The following is a 20,544-nucleotide window of genomic DNA, read 5'->3' as shown; positions in this document are numbered from 1 at the left end:
TAATAACAATACTCTCCTTGAATTCTAGTTGAATAAGGCTGCTGATTGCATTCTAAAGTCTAAAAACTAAATTTCTCTCCTGAAATGTGGATGCATGAGATTCTAAAGACAAAGACCCAGATTTGCTAGCTTTTCTTTGGAAGTCAAATAAATAAGATCTCAAGGGATTTGCATGCAATCTCAAAAAGTACAAAACTCAGGCAGTAATCATGAACACACAAATGAAAAAGGGAAAGTGTGAGAAAACATAAAAATGTGTGAACATATAAGTTAGGATTTACAGTGTGAGTATGTAGGTATGGGTATCTACACAAATAAGAAGACCAATTGCAAGATCCTAATAAGATACTAGGCAGCTATTCTTTGCAGGTTACCATACACCAGGGTTTCTCAATTGCAGTACTCTTGAAATGTGGGCCCAATAGTTCTTTTTTTGTAGAGGTTGTGTTGTGCATTGTAGGATATTTAGCAGCACCTGGCCTCTACCTACTAGATGCCAATATCACCTCTCTAGTTATGACAACCAAAAATGTCTCCAGGCACTGTCAAATGTCCCTTGTTGGGGGAAAAAATCTCCCAGTTGAGAATTACTAGTACATACTTAAAATACAGTGTTTTCTAGTGTGCTAAATACTATCATATGTACTTAACAGCCTGTATACACTTAATACTCCCAAAACACAGACAGGACAGAGATTCTAACAAGTTCCTAAATCGTTTTTTTTGTTTTTTTGTTTTCTAACAGAGGAAAGATGGTTGAGAGAGAATCGTAGCTGATCTCAGACCTCTCTACTTTCCCAAAACTATAGAAGGGAGGTAAGATAATCACCAGCACAACTGCAGGCTAATGAAAAAGACCAGTTCCCAAGGGACTTCTAAAAGTATTGCAAAAGCAGGAAGGAAAGTGTGTAGGATACTGGAAGATCTAAGACTAATTCCTTGAGTCAGAACAAGCTTATTACTAACATTTTTCAGAAGATCAGATTTTTAAGAGATGAATTCAAGGTCTGATTCCCATTTTGGGAATTTCTGAAAGACATGTACCACTTCCTACAACTTTCAGAAAGGAAGAACAGAGAATCCTCTAATACAGAAATTTCCTAAATTAAGTTAGAAACAAAACAAAACCCACATAAACATCTTCTATTATTGATTCCACAAGTTAGTAGTTTATATTCTATTATATACATTTACTAAATGCGACAAATTAGAATATATGAGGGCACCACCCAAAACAAAGTGAAATTAGCTTTTGGAGGGCAGGTACTCTGCCGTATACTCAGAATTTGTTTCTCTATATCAAATAGTCAACCAAAGTTGTTATCTGGAAGTTCTGAGAAAGTTGTGTCATGATTTGTGGAAGAAATGTCCCAAGTTGTGGCAAACAGGTGACTGGTTCTTCCATTATGATAACATACTTGCCCACACTACACTGAGTGTTCAGCAGTTTTTGACGGAAAAAAGTATGAGCCTGTGTCCCACTCTCCCTATTCACCAGATCTCACCCTGAGCAACTTATTTTTGTTTCCCCGAAAGAAAAAAGTCCTCAAAGGAAAACATTTTACTGATGTGGGAGAAGTGATACAAAAAAATGGCAGAAGCACTAAAAGACGTAAAAATTGATGAGTTCAAAAACTGTTTTGAGCAGTGGAAAAAGCATCTTGATAGGTGTACTGCATCAAATGAAGAGTATTTTGAAGGCGACTGAAGTTTAAACATGTAAGAATAAATACACAATTTATAAATAAATTCCAAGTTTTTTTAGTTCTCCCCTTGTACATGTTTTGACAGGTTTTCATTAAGCTTACGAAAGCCTATTTACCTGGAATAAATATGCTCCATATTTATAGTTTAATATAATCTCTCCTTCATTAAGATGAAGTATGTCTAAAAGAATGCCATGATCACTTAGCATCTATGGAGATTAAAATAACACTACATTTGTATAAAGTCTGTATAACTTTCACTACTTTCAAAATGTGCACAAATAACTTACATTTTTTGGCATTCCTTTCGTTCTCCCAACATGGGATCCCCCATTTCTCCAAGAATGGTAGCTTCCACTTCATATTGAACAATGAGTGCTTTTTCTGATGGATGTACATCAATATTCCCTCCTTTAACTTTCCTATAATACAAAATAAAAGAGGCATAACCAGATTAATAACTCTAAAAATGTCTGTGGTTTTTGTCTAGTTTCTAGTTCCAGAACCTGTGAGCTGGATTAACATGCACATTTGAATCAGATTTATTCTTGACTTGGGATAACTCTTTTTCTCTAACTCTGTATTATATATATCCTGCATAAAGTATCTTTATGAATAGCTCTACCTAGAAAAAGAATAAACTTACCAAAAGGATCATGCATTAGAGCAAGTAAATGAAACATGAACAATTAAGATGGCTTTGGAGAGAATAACAACAACTAAAAGTCAACTCTTTAATACCAAAGACAGCTGCCCCAACATTTATATTAAAAAGAAACAACCTGCCCATTAGTTTACAATACAGTATGTATCGTGTATCATCTAACATAATTGTATAAGTTGTAGCACTAGTACCTAAATGAAATCACACTGAAATTACATAACAAAAAAACCATTTACAGGTCAGGTACACTGTATAACCATGTATCTCAAATTACAGTGTCAACAGTACATTACATAAAAAGGCCACATATACTCTTTCCTAGTTCATAAAGTTACAAAATGAACTCTTAACTGCAGTAAAGCAATTACAAATTTGTCATTTGGTCATTTTAGGTGATGAGATGTACTAGAATCGATTAAGTAACAGAAATAAATATTTCTCATTCCTAATACTAACTAGCAGTTAGCTAACTAGTAGGGTTCTTAAGCCTGATGAGAATAAATAGAAATATGGCAACACCTTAAACTTATTTTAATTCTAATACTCAAAAATTTAAACCTTTTCCTTCCATTGAAAATAATGCTTTGGCTTATAATGCACAATTTCAATGGAATTTTTAAAATGATATGTTCACCAGAATTCTTTATGAAAAGAGGGACTACTAGGGTTATAATTAATAGTCAAGTGTAGAGATAGGGTAGAAAATTAAATACACCAAAGTATAGAGTCTAGGTAGCAAGTGAAGTGATAGCAAGAAGCATAGGACAAAGTTTGTAAAGAATGTAAACAGAAACAAGGTGGGCCAGTAAAAATCAAGGAATTCAGAAATCAGATGTAAACATATATTAAATAGGATGGCACAGATTCCAAAAGATAAGATAAATGGATATAAATTAAAAAGCTAGAAAAATCATAGGAATCAAAAACTAAGGAAAGCTGAAAAACAGATGTAATACAGCACCACAGAAACTATCTTAGTTATAAGGCAAACTGGTTATTTATTTCCTGATGACATAGCATAGAAAACAATCCCAATTCTGAACTCCTTATTTAAATAACTATATCCAGTTAAGGGAAGAGAAGAATAATGACAAAATACAAGTGCAAATGCTAAGGGCAGCCTCGTCTCACCACCTCCACAATGGGTGTTCTACATATTAGCAGCTGGGGGAAAAGCACAATTCTTGCCCTCTGGGGTCTGATATCTTGTGTTACTTCAAAAGAATAAAATAATTCAATAAAAAACTCCCCCAAACTCACCATTCCTTCTTAGTTTCTGTTTGCTTTTTGCATGTATGTGTGTTTTTGAGGAGCTGGCTAATTATTACAAAAACAACTTACGTTTATTATAGGAACAAGAAAACATAGAAATGAGCAAAGAAAAAATAATAAAAAACTTAGATGCAATCATTTGTTATCTTTTTACCACAAATATATACAGATATTTTTCTATCTCTATATAAACAATATACCAACAGAAAGTGAAAGCTACAGAATTTTTTTTAAAAAGAGGCTTAAGTGTAGCAATCTGATGAGGTGAAACTACATTTGAATAGCACTTTCTGTAAGATTGAAAAAAGTATTGTTTATACCAACGTGGGAGCTGATAGAGATTGTCGGTGGTAACCCTTACTTCCCTAGTTCCCCTTGGCACTTCCACTATATATATGAAATACACATAGTACAAACTAAGTTAATATTACACATACTATTTAGCAATATACTCTTAAATCTTACTGCATAGTGACTTTATCTAAGGGAATCCTTTGACTTCAGAACTTCATATACTTACAACCCAGCTATTCTGTTTGTTGAATAACTTGATTCTTTATTTCTAACTGGTATTAAACAAAGTTTACAGGATTCATATACAAAACATTCAAAACCACTGTAGGATACTTGGTTGATTTACAAGTAGTTCTTTAAAGGTTTAAAACATTTTGTAATTCAGTCACTCACTATTCAAGTAAATTGAACACCATAGTTTCAAATTCCCTTTTGATTGGCAAAGTATTCCAGCTTGTTTGGATACAGTTATTAATTATATCTGCACGTAACCTATGGCAAGTATATTTCTGGTGTTGAATGTCCAACATCAAAATTTATATTTGTATTATCACCACAAAACGAATTATCTTATCTTTTTTTTCTTTTTCTTTTTTTTTTGAGTTGGAGCCTCACTCTGTCACCCGGACTGGAGTGCAAGTGGCCACTCCCAGCCACCGCAGCCTCGACCTGCTGGGCTCCAGCGATCCTTTCGCCTCAGCCTTCCGAGTAGCCGGAACTACAGGTGCGCGCTACCATTGATTTATTGTAGAGATGAGGTCTCACCAAGTTGCCCAGGCGGGTCTCGAACCCGCAGGCTCAGGTAATCCACTCACCTCAGCCTCCCAAAGCGCTGGATTACAGGCTGAGCCACCGAGCCTGGCGAATTATCTTATCTTAAATGTTGAACTTTCAAACTTAATTTAACATAGAATTCATAATAATGTCAGATGTTTAACTACTGAGAGAATTAATTTCCAATGCTGTACTTGTATTCCATTAATTAGATGAAAAAATTTAAGCTATTATTAGAATTAAATGATTTTCTATTTGAAGCATCCTATGATACAAATATTAAATTGTTGTCTTTTACTTGGTGAAAATTTCTTCCACTAATGGAGCCTTCTCGATAACATCTCTGCGTCCTTTTGTTTAATATATGAGCAAAAGAACTGGAGCCAAAAATGTGCTAAATAGATTCATAAAAATAGTTTTTAAAAAAGTCTCAATAAGAAATCCTTCACAGAGTAATATAAAATACATGACCTACAATTGCATGTGATAAACTGTCATCTTTTGGGGCAATTTTCTTAATTACTAACTTCTCAAGCATATCCTTATATTCCTAGACTTCATGTGGTAGATAATAAATGCTGATGAACATTGTGTTGTCACAACAAAATAAGTTTTGTATTTCTATTACTAAAATAAGACCTGGTAATGGAAAATCAGAGGATTACATAATTACATAATTCAAATCAATGTTCCTTCTAAGAAACTAAAAAGCTGGGACCAAAAACATGTATGTATCTGTTTGAAGATATAAGAGAACTAACAAGGCAGAAAAAAATTACAGTGCCAAGATCCAGGATGCATACAAAATGAAGAGGTAAGTCTTTAATTTGAGGCTGCTTTTCCTTAAAATGTTTGCTAATTGAAAAGAGATGGCTGAGAGGCCGAGAACCTTTTAACAGCCACATATGGCTAGGGGCACAAAAATTGGAGACTAGGCTGCACTAAACAGCAGTGGCCCTGTTAAAGCTCCAAGTTTTGAGATTGAAACAGAACTACATCCTAAAAGTAATTGTGAGACAGGTGCAGATTGTTCCCCAACAAGACTAAAAAGCCCAGCTTAATACATTTGATTTCCTGAGAACCAATATAGTTGAATTTTTTAGTACCCCTTACTACCTATCATAAACAAAAAATAATCCTCTTTGGATAAATAAAACATCATCTTAGAACTGAAATGATTATTTGTACATTTATATTCTTATACATAATGCTCAAAAAGTCATTATGCTCAAAATTAAATAATTTTCAGAATTACTTTTTTTTAATTTCTAGAGTTAAAAATAATCAAAATCAAGAAACCAATAAATAGGCTTAATAGCATATGAGATACAGCTAAGGAGAAAATTTGTGATATAAAAAATAAGTCAGAAGAAAATATCCAGCATAAAACATAAAGACAAAAAGGTTCCCCTTTGTTTTGCCTAACTTGAAACTATCATCAGGAAACTGAAATCAGTGAAAGCCAAACATGTAAATTGCTCCCCCCGCCCCCCCTGGGGCAAACAATAAAAGTTGTTTCAAATAAAACACATTATGAAAGCCTAAGAGGAAAGTCTAGGAAGTTAGACATTTTTGGAGACTAGAGACTTTGAAACGGTAATGCATATAAAGAGGAAACTAGAAATTCATAAGCATTCCCAGGGCAGGACACACGTTCAGGAAAAAACCTGAGAAGGGCATCCGCTATTACCTGTGGCTGGTCTTTAGACTCTGTGCAAGCAAGTGAAGCCTAAGGTACAGTTATAAATTGCCTGACTACGTGTGGAGTGTCTATACATACAGGCAACCTGCAAAGACCTTAAGAGTACTTTTTCTTCCTTTGTTTGTTTCTTTTCTTGGCAAATCATAATATTCAAAATATCCAATTTTCAACAAAAAAGTATCAAACATGCAAAGAAACAGGAAACCATGGCCTATTTGCAGAAAAAAAATTAACAGAAACCATCCATAGCACAGCATGAACATTGGACTTATTAGACAAAGACTTTTATATCAACTGTCTTAAATACACTCAAAGAGCTAAAGGAAACCAGGATAAAGAATTGAGGAAAACCAGGAAACAGTATCTCAAGAAAATAATATCAAAAAATTATAAGGATCTAAATAAAAATTTGGAGTTAAAAATTAAAATAAATGAAATAAAAAAATCACTACAGGGCTTCAACAGCAGATGTGAGCAGAGAGGAAAGAGTCAACAAGATTGAAGAGAGGCCAAATGAAATTGCCCAGTCTGAGGCTCAGAAAGAAAATAGAATGAAGAAACATAAAGAGCACCTAAGAGACTTGGTAAAGGATAGAGAAAAAGAGGCAGACAGAATATGGGAAAAAATAATGGTAAAAAAAAAATTCCCAAATTTGATAAAAGAAAAATTTTACACATCTAAAAAGCTCAATGAATTCCAAAGTAAGAGAAACTCAAAGAGATACACAATAAGATACTCTACATTTTTTAAAAGAAAGATTTTTAATCAATAACCTAATTTTATACCCTTAGGAATTAAAAAAGAAGAGCAAACTAAACCCCAAGCTAGCAAGAATAATAGAGCAGAGTTAAAAGAAACAGAGTCTAGAAAAAGAATAAGAAAAATGAATTTAAAAGTTGGTTATTGGAAAAGGTCAACAAAATTATTTGGCAAATTTTTGCTATACTGACTAAGAAAAAGAGAGAGAGAAAACTCCAATTATTAGATCAGATATAAAAGTGGGACATTACTACTGACTTTAAAAAGAATAAAAACAGATTACAAGAGGATAATATGAACAATTGTACACCAACAAACTGGATAACCTACATGAAAAAGAAAAATTCCAAGAGACATACAACCTACTAAAACTGACTGAAAAGAAACAAAAAAATCTGAACAGAACTTCAAGTAAAGAGGTTGAATCAGTAATTAAAAACCTCCCAGCAAAGAAAAGTCCAGAATCAGATGGCTTCAGTGGTAAATTCTACTGAACATTTAAAGACAAATTAACACCGATCCTTCTCAAACTCCTCCAAAAAAAAAAAAAAAAAAAAGAATAATAGAGAAAACACTTCCTAATCATTCCATTAAGCCACAAATACCTGATACCAAAGTGACACAAAGATACTACAAAAAATTATAGGTCAATATCCTTTATGAGAACACATGCAAAAATCCTCAAAACAATAGCAAACAGAATCCAGAAGCTTATAAAAGGGCATGGCCAAGTAGGTTTTACTGCAGGAGCTACAGGAGGTTCAGCATATCAATGTAGCACACCATATTAACAGGCTGAAGAAAACGATACATTGAAAGGACAGACCGAGAATGGGAAGCCATTTTTCATCTTGTTCTTAAACCCTGACACAATGATGAGAAAATAGAAGCTATGCTTTTGGAGAAATGCACACTTTAGGTATAATTAACTTTACCGACTTTGTCTTTTCAGAAAGAGACTTCCAAGTATCAGAGGTATCTCATAGTGGCAATCAAGCTTGCCTAGAGTAAAGGGAATTTACAAGGCTTAAGACATCATGCATTGGGCAAGGACTGTAAAAGTCATGAAACCTGTAATTACAAAAGTTATAACCGCTCAGAGGGAGAGCAGGTGGAGATTCGATCTTCTAGTAAACTGGGCACTATCTACATACAGGGAAGCCAAGGATCCCCCGAAGCTACCCACTGGGAATGCCTAGGAGATAAGGGGAAGTACACCCTCCTTTAGGGCTAAGGAATGTCATTTGGGAAGGTGCAGGAGCATTAGAATCCTTGTCACGCCCTTCTCTAGGGGCTATGATAATGTGGGCGAACATTAATGGGTCTCTGTGAAACGGATCTCCAAGACATCCACAGGTGATCGACAAGGGGGTCATGGCAGTCACGTGCAACAAATCCAAGAAGAGGATTTAAGCCAGGACTCTGGGGGGCTACAAGGTCACACTCACCTAGAGTGTAGGCCCACTCACTGTCTGTGGTGGGGTGAACTTTTCTTGAATAAATCTTTTCTTCTCTCACCTCTGTGTGTCGCAATTCTTTGCAATTTACTCGGATCTCTGGGTTCCCAGCGCGCACGTCCGGCTTGCCAGCCCCGGCAGTGCTGCGCGCCTGCCCTCGCCTCTCCACCCTCACCCTGTCCGTCCAGTACCCTAACATACATGATTATCTCAATTGACAAGAAAAAGCCTATCTCAATTAATACAGAAAAAGCATCTAACAAAACCCAACAGCCTTTCATGATAAAAGCACTTAATAAGTTAAGAACAGAATAAGACTTCAACACGATAAAGGGCATATATGAAAAATCTACATCTAATACCACATTCAGTAGTGAAAGAATGAAAGCCTTCCCCCAGCTGGGCTCAGTGGCTCACCCTGCAATCCCGCGCCTTTGGGAGGCTGAGGTGAGTGGACTGCCTGAGTCCACGGGTTCGAGACCCGCCTGGGTAACTTGGTGAGACCTCATCTCTACAATAAATCAAAATGAGCCGGACGTGGTAGCGCGTGCCTGTAGTTCCAGCTACTTGGAAGGCTGAGGTGGAAGGATCGCCGGAGCCCAGCAAGTAGAGGCTGTGGTGGCCGGGAGCGGCCACTGCACTCCAGTCTGGGCAACAGAGTGAGACTCCAACTCAAAAAAAAAAAAAAAAAAAAAAAGCTTTCCCCCAAGATCACAAGACAAGAATGTCCACCTTGCCCACTTCTATTAAACATAGTACTGGAAATTCTAGCCAAAGCAATGAGGAACAGAAAAAAACAAAAGGCATCCTGATTGAAATGAAAGAAGTAAAATTATCTCTATCTGCAAATGACATGAACTTATATGTAGAAAATTCTAAAAAGAGCACAAAAATTTGCTATAGCTAATAAATACAGTAAAACTGAAGGATAAAATATCAACATACAAGAAAGAAACTGTTTTCCTATACATAGCAATGAAAAATCTGAAAAAAATAATGAAGAAAATTTCATTTACAATAGCATCAAAAATAATAAAATACTCTGGAATAAATTTAACCAAGGAATAACTGTATACTGAAAACAACAAAACTGTGTAAAGAAAGTAATAAGATACCCGGGATCGGTGACTCAGCCTGTAATCCAGCGCTTTGGGAGGCCGAGGTGAGTGGATTGCCTGAGCCCGTGGGTTCGAGACCCGCCTGGGCAATTTGGCGAGACCTTATCTCTACAATAAAACAAAAACATCAGCCGGGTATGGTAGCACGCGCCTGTAGTTCCAGCTACTTGGAAGGCTGAGGCGGAAGGATCACTGGAGCCCAGCAGGTCAAGGCTGCGGTGGCCGGGAGCGGCCACTGCACTCCAGTCTGGGCGACAGAGTGAGACTCCAACTCAAAAAAAAAAAAAAAGAAAGTAATAAGAACTAAATAAATGGAAAGAAATTCTGTGTTCATGGATTGGACAACTTAGTATTGTTAAGATGGCAATATTCCCCAAAATGATCTACAAATTCAGTACAATCCTTACCAAAGTCCCAATATCTTTTTGCAGAAATAAAAAAGTAAATCTAAAATTCATATGGGAATACACGGAAGCCTTAATAGTGAAAACAATCTTGAAAAAGAACAGAATTGGAGGACCTTCCCGAATTCAAAACTCCCTACAAAGCTTTAGTAATCAAAACAGTGAAGTACTAGCACAAAAACAAACATATAAGTCAACAGAATACAACTGAGAATCCAGGAATAAATCAGTTGATTTTCAACATGTAAGCTCCAACTATTCATAGAGGAAAAGATCAACACTCTCCTTGACAAATGGTGCCTGGACAACTGGATATACACATGTAAAAGAATAAAGTTAGTTAACTCAAGATGGATTAAAGACACAGATTTAAGAGGCAAAACTATCAAACTCTTAGAAGAAAACATAAAAACCTTCATGACCTTAGATTTGGCAGTGGTTTATTACATAATGATGCCAAAAGCAAGAGCAATAAAAGAATAAGTTGAAGTTTACCAAAATTAAAAAACTTTTGCATACGAAAATCTTGCATAACAAGAAAGTGAAAAAACAACCCAAAGAATGGGACAAAATATCTGTAAATCATGTTTCTGAGTAGGGTTTATAGTATCCAGAATATATAAAGTACAAAGAGAAAAGACAAATGGTCAAGCAGTACATGAAAAGCAGCTCGATATCATTAGTAATTACAGAAATGGTAACCAAAATCAAAATAAGATAACACTCTACACCCACTAGGATGGCCATAATTGTAAGACAAATAAAAAGAGCCGGGCTCGGTGGCTGAGCCTGTAATCCCGCGCCTCTGGGAGGTTGAGGTGAGTGGATTGTCTGAGCCTGCGGGTTTGAGACCCTCCTGGGCAGGCAAGACCTCATCTCTACAATAAATCAAAAAAATTAGCCGGGCGTGGTAGCGTGCGCCTGTAGTTCCAGTTCCAGATACTTGGAAGGCTGAGGCGGAAGGATCGCCTGAGCCCAGCAAGTCAAGGCTGCGGTGGCCGGGAGCAGCCACTGCACTCCAGTCTGGGTGACAGTGAGACTCCAACTCAAAAAAAAAAGAAAAAGAAAAAAAAGAAACCAGAAGAAATGAACAGAAAATAACAGGTGTTGGTGAGGATATGGAAAAACTGGAACTCTCATACATTGCTAGTGGGAATGTAAAACAGTGTAGTCACTGTGCAAACCCTTTAGTGGTTCCTTGATGAGTTATAGAATTACCCTATGATCTGGCAATTCCACACCTAGGTATATACCAAAAGATCAGGTCCCCTCCCACTGTGGGAGCTTTCCTGTCCTCTCAATAAATCCTGCTTTCTCAAAACAAACAAACAAAAACAAATGAGATACTGATACATGCTAAAAAGAAAACAGGTGTTCAAACAAAAACTTGTACAGTCATGTATTCATAACAGCTTTATTCCTAATTGCCAATAGGTGGAAACAACCCAAAAGTCCATCAACAAATAAGTTATGAATAAAGCAAATGTGGTATACCTATACAATGGAATACTGTCTTCGTCATTTTGTGTTGCTATAACAGAACATCTAAGAATAGGGTAATCTGTAAAGAAAGGAAGTTTATTTAGCTCATGATTCTGCAGGCTGGGAAGATCAATAGCATGGGCCTGGCTTCTGGCAAGGACTTTTATGTTTTATTATAACATGGCAGAGAAAGAAGGTCAAAGGAAAAGTGTGCAGAGAGAAAACCTCAGGAGTTTCCCAGCTTTATAACAACCAGCTCTCAAGGGAACTAATCCATTTCTGAGAGAAGTGATCCTGTCTTGTCAGAGTGAGAACTCACTCACTACAGCAACAACAGCACCACATCATCCGTAAGGGATCTGCCTCCATAAGTTAAACACCTCCCGGATCCCACCTCTCAACTCTGGCACACTGGGGACCAAATTTCAACATGAACTTTGGTGGGGATAACCAAACCATATCCAAACCATAGCAAATATTATTCAATGATAAGAAGGAATGAAGCACTGATAAATGCTACAACACAGATACAACTTGATTACACTATGTGCAAAAAGCTTAACACAAAAGTCACATATTTATTTCACATAGCACTTACAAATACAATAAATATCAGTATATTACTTCTGATAAAATATTGTTTAAAGTCTACATTACTTGCAAGAGTATAAATGCCATAAAGGCAGGGAGCGTACATATGTATAATTCACCAAATATGTTTTTTTCATTTGGTAGAATGAGTTTTACATGGTAGAATCTCAAATAGTTATTGAATAAATGTCATTCACTCATTTCCCAACATATGTGTTAAAAAGCTTACTACAACATATAAGTCCCATATGATTGGGCCATATTTCTTTCTAAACTCATTTTTACTTTATTTAATAATCTATGTTCCAGGCACAGTACTGAGTGCTGGGAATACAATGGGAAGCAAGACACATAGTACTTTACCCTTATGAAGTGTATAGACCAGAAGGAAATACAAGTAATAAAGTAGTAAGACTAAGGAAAAGCAAGGTATTAGGTATTCTCAGAACCTAACAGGCATATCTGATCTGAATTGTGAAGTGGGAAAGGGGAGGCTCATGAAAACTGTCTGGAAAAAGTGATATTTAAGCTAAAACTGGAAAGATGAGGAATTAGCTGGGTAAAGAACAGGGCAATTTCCAGAAAAAAAGAAGGGCATATGGGAATCAGAAACTAAAATACATAGGGATACAAAAGAGGTTATTTTTGTAAGACTGAAATATGAAATCACTGGGGTACAAGAGGAGGAGAGAGAGATGAAGCTGAAAAGGTAGGTACACTTCCTCTAAGGGCAATGGAAAGGGATTGGAGAGTTTTTAAAGGAAGCAAAAGGAAAAACAAACCACTGTATGTTAAATGTCTATTCACTTGTTTGTATATCTCACTGAGGATATAAACTGTGTCTATTTAGTCATTTCTGCAGTGACCAGAACAATGCTAAGCACACACTAGGTATTTGGTATTTATTCAATATATATTGAATCAAAATACTAACTGGTAGCAGAACAATGAAACCCAAGATTTCTGATTCCATAATCTACTACACAAACAAACATATGCAAGTATTACACATAAAGCGACTAGAAATTCCTCAGTAATAGTAGCTATAACAAAACCAATGAAATTAATTAAAATGGAAGCCAATCAATTAGGTTTAAAACATACTGCTGACTGCTGTCTTGATAAAAACAAAATATAAAGATAAAAATATTGCTGAAGAAAAAAATTTTAATAATTATCAGAGACAATAATTAAAATGTAAGTACATTACATCAATACATCATAAATCTTTCCCATTAGTCCTATATAAGTTACCTGTCAGCTCTATATTTCTAATCTGAAAACAGACAATCCAAACCTTTTATTTATATTGTCAAATCCGACAAAATTCAGAAATGTATTTTTCAACCGTTTCAGATTCAAACCTTGCTCTACTTCAAACACCACAGTGACTTTTTCAGTTTTATTTTCTGGACTCTAGATAATATGGCTTTAAAAGGCCAAGCTCCTAAACAAACCTATTGATAATTATGTCCTACATAAATCACGATGTATTTTTGATAGTCGAATGAATGAAATGAATGAGGAAAGCAAAAATAGACACCCCCCCCCCAAAAAAATCCAGACTTCCATAAAGTAGAAGCCACACTTCTTCCCCCTTTGTCATTTCAAGACCCTATGGCAGTGAACCCCAAACTGCGAACAGGGAGCGAAGGCACCAGAAGACTTCATTCCCAGGAACCACGGGGTTTATGATGGGAAAATGGAGAGCCTGAGAGGAGGGAAGAAGGCAGACGCAGCCTCCCTCCGGCACCCCCGAGACAGTGTGATGCAGCGAGGAAACCATCTGGGTGCTGTCAGGGCCGTCCATGCAGGTAGGAGGCTGGAGACACGCACCCGCAGGCTCTCTCTTTTTCCCTCTGCACCTTTTCCTTTCCTCTCCATGACTTCTATCTCTGCCTCTCCTGCCCTCTTCTGCCCTAGCCTTGCCCAGTGACATCTCACGGTGAACCCCAGGACATCTAAGAACGGCTTCGGAGCCCCGGCAAGGAGAGTGGGGCAGAGCCCTGGGGAGTCGTCACCTTCGGAGATATCGGGCGTCCTCCCCTTGCATGGCGGCGGCGGCGTGGGAGGATGAGGATATCCGAGAGGCCCGCGGGGCCACTTCCGGGGACGGGGGCCAAAGCACCCTCACACCCAAAGGCGATGACAGTCCCGAGGCCAGCAGGGCGGGGCAGCGGCGGCGCTGTGGTTACCACGGTGAGGTCTCCGGCTCCTCCCACAGCTCCGGGCCCCCAAACACTGGAGCTGCCGGGACACGCCCAGAGTCGCCGCTGCGGGCCCTCGGAGCGCATGCGCTGGCGCTGTACCGCAGGCACGCGCAGCCTCAGTCCGGGGCCCGGCCCGGCGACTCACTGACGCTCCCGGGGGCGGGCGCAGCCTTGAGCATGGGGGCAGCCTAGAGCGTCAGCGTTTAAGGCGTGGCCCTAGTCCCCGCCCCCTCGAGGATGGGACGGGCAGGGGCAGTAAGTCTGCAGAATGGGACTGTCAGGTCCTTGGCTTGAAAAGAGGGAAGGGTAACCTTTCAGTTAGTGAATGCAGTAGAGCAGTCCACGCTTTGACTAATCCCTGTAAACCGAGGTCTCTTTTTTGCGGCATTCTGAAAAGGCACTGCACTAATTGAACTGAGAGGCTCTAACTGGTGGAGATGGTCTGACCCTTATACAAATGGATATAATTAATATAACTTGAACGTGGCAAATTTGTCACTTTAACGTTGGTATTCTAAATCTAGAATGCACCCCCCCCACACACACATACACACATACAAAAACAGCTCCTGAAATTCCAGTTCCTTCACTAATTATTCTTAACTCAAGGTACATGTAGAATTGTTTCATTTGAGGCAGGGAATTGTAGGCAATGCAGGATGTAGGAAAGAAGGGCCTTTTTTTTTTTTTAACGGTAGCAAGTAAATGTCCTTTGCTAAGATCTATTCCCATGGGCTCAGCTATTACATCTGTGCAAATGACTTAGATTCATTTATCCGACAAATGTTAATTGGGGGCTGGCTGTGTGCCAAATACGAAACCAGACTCTAGGAATACAAGGAAGCACCTCCACTCTCCCTCCTCACCTACAATCCTGTCACTTATTTACCATTTTCTAGTCTTATATTCTGTTATATAACCCATAGTTGCTTTGCTATTTTTTCAAATACAATAAGTTGATGAAATTATTGATTATCTTTTATGTGGAATACACCATGTTCATACACTATATGGAATATTAAATACAGAAATACAAGTCCATATCCTCCAAAAGATATTTCTATCTGTTCACTAATTCACACTAGCTTCATTATTTCTGCCAGTGTTATAGTCATTCTTTCAGTCTACCAAGGGACAAAATTTGGAGCTAATTTTGACTTCTTTCTCTGTATCATGCCCTATTATTAAGCTGTTACAAAAAATTCTGTCTTTTCTTCCTTCAAGAAATTTGTTTAATCCAGCTCTTCTCTATTCTCACTTCTACCAGTAGTCTAACCAATTCAAACCTGGAGAACTGCAATTCTTTCCTTACTGGACTTACTCTTTTCTGTGTTTTCCCAAATATTCATACTGAAAAGTGTTAGAACATTTTACAAATTATCACTCATGACACCTTCAACAGTAACGAAGCTGAATCAATTACTTAAAAAAAAACCCATAATGCTTCAAATTGGAAGATCAATATATAATATACATTAGAATGCACAGCTAGTATAACAAGGATTCAGCAATGAAAGCACTTTGAACTCAGAGAATTTGTTTTGCTCACTTCTGTGTCCTCAGAACAACCTCTAGCCCGTAGTTGGCACGGAATAAATATTTGTTTTGAAAAAAAATGCATACCTGAGCTTGAAAAAAACAACAGCAACAAAAACCTAGAGGAAATGCCCATAGGCTAGAAAGAAAGCCTAAAATCAGAGCAATAAGCAGGTAAAATGAAACTGGTATAGAACTAGAGGAACTGTCAGTGTATGGCAGGAAAAGTACAAGATAAACCTGGAACATTTTGTGCTTGAAAGGAAATATTCAAAGACTAATAGGATTGTTCAAAAAAAAAAAAAAGACACTAGTCAATTTGAGAAAGATTGAGTATCAAAAGGAATAATTCCTGGGATTGATTTAACACATTAAATAAATGAAAATCGGAATCCATAATGACCACAATATAGAAAAACAGGGGGAAAAAAACCCACTTTCATTGAAAGCAACTACTACATCAGATCTTTACTCTAACAAATGGTCATTAAAGGAAAGAATCAAGAATTTAATTCAGTCATTTTGGAAGTAAGCTATAGTTTACCTCTTCTTGACAAGGGAAAGCTTGTCTTGACAGAAAACACCTGCTAGAAGTGGAGAAAAATAATGGTAGTTACTATTTTTCAAACCCCAGTAAATAATGTTAATTTTTCAACCCCCAGTAAATAATGGATTTGAAAACAAAGTGTGGCAAAGTTTCACCTCGTGTATTAAAGTACTTGATAATTCTAACGGGAAGGAAATGTCAGCATTTTAAACAAACAATCATCATTTGGTAGTGGTACTACCTGATAGTATGTATAATAGGAAGTATGCAAGATCGCCTATAAAGAGTTTGTGCCAATAATTAACCTGAATCCTACCAATCTGTTAAATCTAACATCTAGTAACAAATAAAGAAGATTATCCTAAAATATAGGGAACATACTCAATTAGATATAAAGACGTATCTTCACAGAATAACAATTGTAAGGTGTGTCATTGTAGAGGAATACAATACCTCTACGAGAATGCAATGGGACAAAAAAGAAAACCAGACCCACGTATACATGTAAACTTGAAATATAACAGACATAGTTTTTCAGATTCGTTGTGAGAAAAATGGATTTTCAGTAAATCATTATGAGAGTTATGCATATAAAAAATTAATTGGATCCCTATCTCATGCCATATATAAAAATTAATTCTACATTGAATAAACACAAATGTAAAAAACAGAACTTTAAAACATTTAGAAACAAATATAAATTATCTTTATAACTTTCAGTTAAGAACCCATTTTTATTTATTTATTTGAGTGGGGGTCACCCGGGCTGGAATGCAGTGGTGGGACCATGGCTCACCACAGCTTTGACCTCCTGGGCTCAGGTACTCCTTCCACCTCCCTCCCAAATAGCTGGACTACAGGCATGTGCCACTATGCCCAACTAATTTTTTTTTAATTTTTTTGTAGACTCAAGGTCTTACATGTTGCCATGATTATCTTGAACCCCTTAGGCTCAAGAAATCCTCCTGCCTAGGGCTCCCAAAGTACTGGGATTACAGGCATGAGCCACCATGGCCATACAGAATATATTTTTATTTTTTGAGTTGGGGGGTCTCACTCTGTTGTCCAGGCTGGAGGGCAGTGGCATGATCACAACTCACCACAGCCTCAACCTTCTGGGTTCAAACGATCCTTCCGCCTCAGCCTCCCAAGTAACTGGGACTATGGGCATGCACCACCACACCTAGCTAATATTTTTATTTTTTGTAGATGCAAAATCTTGCTATGCTACCTAGGCTGGTCTCAAACTCCTGGACCCAAGCAATCCTCTCGCTGCAGCCTACCAAAGTGCTGGGATTACAGACGTGAGCCACTGCAACCGGCCAGAACACATTTTTAAAATAAGATGCAGAGAGCACTACAATTTTTTTAATAACTTATGATTATCAACTAGGGCATCATAAAGTAAAAAGACAAGTTTTAAAAATGATATCATCTATTTGCATCACTAAAAACTAACAAAGATTAATATTAAGACTACTTAAATATTCCCTATAAATAACAAAAAGACAACTCAATGGGACAAATGGGCAAAAAATTAAAAAAAGAGAAAGTAGGAATAACAGGGAAACACAAGATAAAACATGAAAAGATGCTCAACCTCAATAGTAATCAGGAAGTTGCCAATTAAGACTTTACAAAACACTGTGCTGATCAGGGTGCAAGAAATGAGTCTGGCAGTAGTAGGTGCTAGTTGAAATGTGAAGCCCTGGAAGTTATTTAGTAAACATTACAGCTGTGACTGTTCATAGGGAACACCACTTGAAACCAAGGATCTTAGATTATTTTGTAAAGTCAAACTGGCACATACCCTGAATCTCAGCAATTCTCTTAGTTCTACACTTCAGAAAATTCTTCCATATATGAACTATGAAGCTTGTTCCAGAGTTATTGGAGCAGTATTAAGCATAGCACAAAAGAATATCTGAAAAGCAACTTCAAGTACTTTTGCAGGTGAATGGATAAATACAGTTAAATATTTATGCAATACAGTATTATGCAGCAGAGAAAGTTAATAAAGTAGAACTACACATAAACAACATGAATGAATTTTAGAAACATTGCATTGAGTAAAAAAGCAGATTGTGGAAGATTAAATACAGCATGATACTTTTAAAATATTACGGTATAATTTATATACAATAAAATGCATTCTTCCACATTCTTCCTGGCCTACAGTTCTATGAGTTTTGACAAACACGTAAATCATGTATTAATAATTATCTACACAATCAAAATGTAGAGAATTACTCCATTCTCCAAAATTCCTTTGTATTCCCTTTGAGTTATCCTATCTCCCCAACCCCAAGCTCTGGTAAATACATTCTGTTTTCTGTTTTTATAATTTTTTCTTTTCCAGAATGTCATATAAATGTAACCATATGTGATATAGCTTTTTTAGTCTGATTTCTTTCACTTAGCATAATGCATTTGAGGGCAATTCATGTTGTTTTTCAGTAATTCATTTCTTTTGTATTGTTAGGTAATACAATTGTACCACAGTTTATTCATTCACCAATTGAAAGACATTTGGATTGTTTCTAGCTTTTGGCAACTATGAATAAAACTTCTATAAACATTTACATTACAGATTTTTGTGTCAACTAGTTTTCTTTACTCCTGGACAATTATCTAAGACTAGGCTTGTTCAGTTATATAGTATATATGAGTAACTATACAGACTGCCAAATTGTTTCCCAAAATGCCATTCTGCATTGCCACCAACAGTGTATGAGTTGAAATTGATCTAGATCTATGCCTTACCGCACTTCATATTTTCAGGTTTTTAAATGTGTCTGTTTAACCATTCTAATATGTATGCAGGGGTCTCTCATTTGATTTTAATTGCATTTCCATGATGATTAATGTTATGAACATATTTTCATATGCTTAATTATCATTTCTGTACCATTTTTGGTGAAGTCTCTGTTCAAACTTTGTATCTACTTTTAATTTATATTTTTGCCAATCTGATCAAACTGAGCAGAGAGATAGCAACAAATTATTGATACCTGAAACGAAAAAGGGGACATCAATCAAATTCTACACATATAAAAAACATAATAAAAATATTTTGAACACCTTTATACCAATACATTTAAGGACGTTATTGAAACGGGCAAATGCCTCAAAAAATATGTTACTAAAACAGAAACAAGAAAAAATAGAAAATGTTAACACTCTATATCTCTTAAAGAAATTGAACACCTAATTACAATCTTCCCTGCAAAAGCACTTCAGACACAGATAGCTTTACTGATAAATTCTACTGAACAACTAATTTATATCAACGTACACACTCTTTCTGAAAATAGAAAATGAAGAATACCTACCAACTAATTTTAGAAGAATTATCCTGACATCACAATCTGAAAATACTACAAAATAAAAGCTACAGACAAACATTCTTAGAGAACATATATGCAAAAAATCTTTAATAAAATATTAGCAAATTAAGCAGCAATACATAAAAAGGACACTACATCACGACCAAATGGGGTTTGTCCCAGGAACACAAGGTTGGTTTAACTAATGAAAATCCCATAATATAATTTGCTATATTGCTATATTTTGGATATTTGACCCTCCAAACCCTATGTTGAAATTTCATCTCCGGTGTTTAAGGTGGGCTAATGGGAGATGTTTGGGTCATTGTGGGGGGATCCGTTATGTATGGCTTGGTGTTGTCCTCCTGGTAAGTAGTGAGTTCTTGCTCTATTAGTTCCCATGAGAGCTGGTTGATAAGCTTGGCACCTCTTCCTCCTCCTTTCCTCTTCTCTCACTATGTGATTTCTGTACATGCTGGCTCCCCTTTTCCTTATGCCACGTGTGGAAGCAGCTTGAAGTTCTCACCAGAAAGTGATACTGGGCACCATGCTTCATGCACGGCCTGTAGCACACATGAGCCACATAAACCTCTTTTCTTCATAAATTACCTAGTCTCAGGTGTTTCTTTATAGCAACACAAATGCACTAAAACAGATATTAACAACATAAAGGTGAAAAATTATATAATCATCTTAACAGA

General features: G+C 36.8%; 1 protein-coding gene across 3 annotated transcripts in view; it reads right to left on the bottom strand.

Moving 5' to 3' along the window:
* The window catches only part of KIFAP3 (kinesin associated protein 3), a 150,195-nt gene extending 135,626 nt beyond the window's left edge, over positions 1-14,569 (bottom strand). For 2 of the 3 annotated variants that reach the window (XM_008051783.1, XM_021709449.1), the window contains exons 1-2: positions 14,246-14,569; positions 1,997-2,128 (exon numbers count right to left, since the gene is read on the bottom strand). In XM_008051783.1, the coding sequence (XP_008049974.1) occupies positions 1,997-2,128; positions 14,246-14,277 (164 nt within the window). In that variant the 5' untranslated portion in view covers positions 14,278-14,569. The remainder of the gene's footprint in view (positions 1-1,996; positions 2,129-14,245) is intronic. The other variant, XM_021709450.1, reaches the window with a different exon arrangement.
* Between the last annotated feature and the right edge of the window lie 5,975 nt (positions 14,570-20,544).

This window comes from Carlito syrichta, unplaced genomic scaffold (genome assembly GCF_000164805.1).
Source record: "Carlito syrichta isolate Samal-C Ts95f unplaced genomic scaffold, Tarsius_syrichta-2.0.1 Scaffold233958, whole genome shotgun sequence".
Taxonomy (NCBI): domain Eukaryota; kingdom Metazoa; phylum Chordata; class Mammalia; order Primates; family Tarsiidae; genus Carlito; species Carlito syrichta.
The sequence above is the reverse complement of the archived record's forward strand: the minus strand, read 5'-3'. Positions and strand labels throughout refer to the sequence as shown.